At 46.8% G+C, this 3,894-nt stretch overlaps 1 protein-coding gene across 1 annotated transcript in view; it reads right to left on the reverse strand.

The window, feature by feature from the left end:
- stac (SH3 and cysteine rich domain) overlaps window positions 1–3,378 on the reverse strand; it is a 40,686-nt gene extending 37,308 nt beyond the window's left edge. Inside the window, 1 exon segment of the mRNA XM_027027095.2 lies at window positions 2,923–3,378. Within this exon segment, the coding sequence (XP_026882896.2) occupies window positions 2,923–3,030 (108 nt within the window). The 5' untranslated portion in view covers window positions 3,031–3,378.
- Window positions 3,379–3,894: the final 516 nt, after the last annotated feature.

Below are 3,894 nucleotides of genomic sequence, written 5' to 3' on the forward strand. Positions count from 1 at the left end.
ACAGGTGGAGATTTCTGCTTAGTTAAACATATTTCCAGCTCATCAGATGTCCCCTGGTCACCTTGGAGCATCTGACTGTAGCCTCTTTGTTTCACTGTCACGTTAGTGTGTGAGAATGCCTTTGAAAGCACATCCTTAAAAGTCTGTAGTATCATTTACATCCTCTTTAAGTCAAGGACTAAATTAAAGAAAAAAAGATTCGGAGACTTTCCGTAATCTGACCCAGAATCCGAGTGCGAGAGTTTGGTGTGTGGTTTTATCCCACACAGTGCGGGAAGTCTAGGAGCTGAGGATTTAACAAAGAGACAATAAGATCTGGGAAGACGTAGGTCTGTGCTGTTATCTCATCTGGGAAAAGGAGAGCCTGGAGCATTATTCCGAACCCCCTTAATCAGACCCGGCTGCGTCGCACGTCTGCCGTCCCGCTCCGACGACGCCACTGTTTGTGTTAAGCTCATTTTCCATAAACAACGGGCAGCCATGTAGGGACATGACAAATCTTCCGCCTGTATTCTAACTCAATTCCCCCTGCTGTCAGCACCACAACACCATCTCTGTTCTGCGTTAGCCTCCAAACGTCCAGAGCCTGCCAGGCAGAATGTCGATAAAGATCAAAGAAATCAGGTCTTTCTGGCACAGGATTACTATTTCTGTGTGTGTGTGTGTGTGTGAGTGAGAGAAAGGCACATTCTTCATCCTATTATTACCTGACGAGAGCAAAAGTTATAAAAAGAAAAAAAAAAGAACCTGCCAAAAATCAGCTAGCACAGCGTTAAAATCTGGGAGCAAACATTCACACATGTAAGGGTGCAAATATTCCACAATAACGTGCAAACCTTCCGGACCGACGAATCCTGGGATAAACGGCGGGAAGGCAGTCGTGGAGTTCTGAGGTACTGGAAAGCCAGGCTGCTTCCCAGCCTGGAATAACCAACACGAATGGTATTCCTAATGCGCGCATAAAAATCAATAAAGGCAAAACTTCTCTTTTGTGCTGTTCTGGGATCAGCCATGCAGATAACGGCTGTTCCTGAAGTGTCGGTTATAAACCAGCATCAAAAACCTCCTTTACCAAGTCATCCAATCACATCTGATCACAGGCGGGATCACCAGGAACAGAATGACCCCCTCTTTAGGACTTTACGTGGTCTCTAACCCTAATCCAGTGAGAAAACCTCTGATAACTGGACACACAGATCTTACAGATATTTACATGGAGATATTTGCTTGAAATCTCATTCGTCTGATATTTAGTGAAATAACTGCATTACACAGCTGATTCTTTTTACAGTATCTTGAATTTAAAAACATGCGTTTAAGTGTTAAGGAATAAAATAAAAGAGACAGATACACAAACGTTGCTTGTTGGTATCAAAATACGTCATCCTCCCTCAAGCTGATGAGTTGTGCATGCCAGACGGAGACCTACACACGCACGGAGAGGTATTTAGCTTTATGCTGAGAATGAACCTGAACTTGAGGTCAGTTACTTGTTTGAAGGTCTGTCTTAATCTTATGACCAGGACACACTTTCCAACTTCTGATACTTCAAAGCGCAGTAATTATTGTTAACAGCTGAGTACAGTCAGAAACAAATGTGTCCTGAAGTGTGATGCTGATACATTAGCAATCAGGGTACGTCTAACAATATGAGAATCCTATGAACAGTAATCACTGAAACCAGTCAAATCCACAGATCACGGTTCTCATGAAACTTTATTTCAGGTTGAACTAAAAATGTTTTCAGCAAACTTATTTTTGAAGTGGTTTTAAAAGGACAGAGACAGATTTGATATAAAGTATATATTTGCTCTTTGTGGTTGAAAGTGAAATCGTCTGAACTCAGTGAGAGTCCCATTCCATATCGACATGCATGTTGCAAGATTGAACTCCCAGCGTGTGTGTGTGTGTGTGTGTGTGTGTGTGTGTGTGTGTGTGTGTGTGTGTGTGTGTGTGTGTGTGTGTGTGTGTGTGTGTGTGAGAGAGAGAGAGTGTGTTGAGCCAGCCTCTTTAGAGTTTAACAGATAATCCATGATCCTGAAGTGGCCTTCCGCTGTCTCTCTGGATGAGCTACAGACAGTGTTGCTCTCTTCAAATCAAAGTAAAGCACCTGGGGCAAATATCACAAAAGAGACTCGTGCAATGCAGACGGGAAAAATGATTCATCAGCAACATGAATAGAACAAAAACTGCATCTGAATACGTGCGTTATGAAAGACAAGTCACGCACTCTTAAAACGACGTGAACTGCAATGCGCGTAAGCAGAGTATTAATGCGAGAGGGAACCAAATACTGGCACGGTATTCTCCAACCGCAACGACCTGTCCGAGACTTTCGCACTAATTGTAGTACTTAAGGCTATACATGACCCAGATAGCGGTGAGCTGCGAGAGAAACCCCAAACGCCAGGACCCGTGACGAAACGCTGCCCGAGACTCACCTACGTCATCACAAACACGTCCAACTCTCTGTGATAAATTAGGAACAATTCACGCGGCGCGTCACGGGCAAGTGATGAAGTAAGTGCACGACCTATAAACAGTGCAACTTTGGAAACATTAAGGATGCACGCGCTGGTGGACAGACAACTTCACATCCTTTATTTGATGAGTCAGGCCTCGCGACTGATCATAAGGATAATCACACGTAGTCCAGTAATTTCACTATAGAGCTGAAAATGACGTGTATTATTAAATAGCGCGCGATACTTGATGTGGTGTGTTCCGTTCGACGGGCTCGCGACAAGCTGCACGTCATTCTACGCCGCATCAGCGAAACTGCGCGTTCAACAGTTCCAAAGTCGAGCGCGCGCTTACAGGACTGAGCGTGCGTAAATTACGCAGCAACAACGAGACATTGGGATGCCGGTGCGCGAGTGGGCCGAAGTGTGTCCCGCGCAGGGGCGGGTGAGGAGCACATACCTTAGACTCGTGCTGACTCGTGCTGTCCTGGGCCAGGTGCGCCTGCTCGCCTACGTCCGCCCTGCCGGGACAGTCGCCGCTCTGCGCCGCGCTGGCCGGGGGGATCATGGTGGGAAGTCAGCCTGGAACTGGAACTGTGCTTCGGTAGCGTTCGCGCACCCCTGCGTACTCGCGCTGGTCACATAGTTCCCGTGAGCCGTCGCACGGTCTCTACGGACTCGCGCCTTGGAAAGGGAGCATGAGGTCCTCGTGCCGTAGCCCCTGACTCTGCGCGTAATCCCGAACTACATGCGTAACTCTTTTATTCGTGATTTGTTGAAAGAAAGAAGCACACACTGCTGAGCGTGCCTGGCGGGAAAGAGCGAGCTTAACTGCAAGGAAGGAAGGCAGAGACCACCGGAGCGTGCAACCCGCCTTCCCCACGCGGGACCACCGGGAAACGACGTTCGCACGCGAGCCCGTCTCTCCGACTGCTCGAGCTACTCTCCTGCTCCGCCGCATGCCAGTGTCACATGTTGCATTAGCCAATCACCACTCGAGAGGGGCGGGGTCTAGCTGTGATCCAGCCCCATTTCAGAGCGAGGGACATTTCCATAGTTAAGCGTGTTTTGACGCGCCCTCGCGGTTCGAAGACATTTCCTGGAAAGCTGAGCGCGTTAGAGATATGTTTCAGAGGACTTGCCGAGCGATATTTACATTTCTTCTTATCGTTATCACACTTCGTTTATAACGTAAATGACTTGGAATCTAAATTGGAAATAAATCACGAAATAGAAAATATCCACATCTGTAGAATATGTTCCACGTGCAGAATATGTTTCATTCAGGACAGGGGTAGTTAATGAATTATCAAGTTTAACACACACACACACACACAGCTCACTCTCTCCTCTTGTTGCCCTTGAAATTGGGAGACTGCAGTCATTTTGTGACTTGAATTGTAAACAATAACCACTGGAGGTGAATGAATGA

This window comes from Electrophorus electricus, chromosome 13 (assembly GCF_013358815.1).
Source record: "Electrophorus electricus isolate fEleEle1 chromosome 13, fEleEle1.pri, whole genome shotgun sequence".
Classification (NCBI taxonomy): Eukaryota; Metazoa; Chordata; class Actinopteri; order Gymnotiformes; family Gymnotidae; genus Electrophorus; species Electrophorus electricus.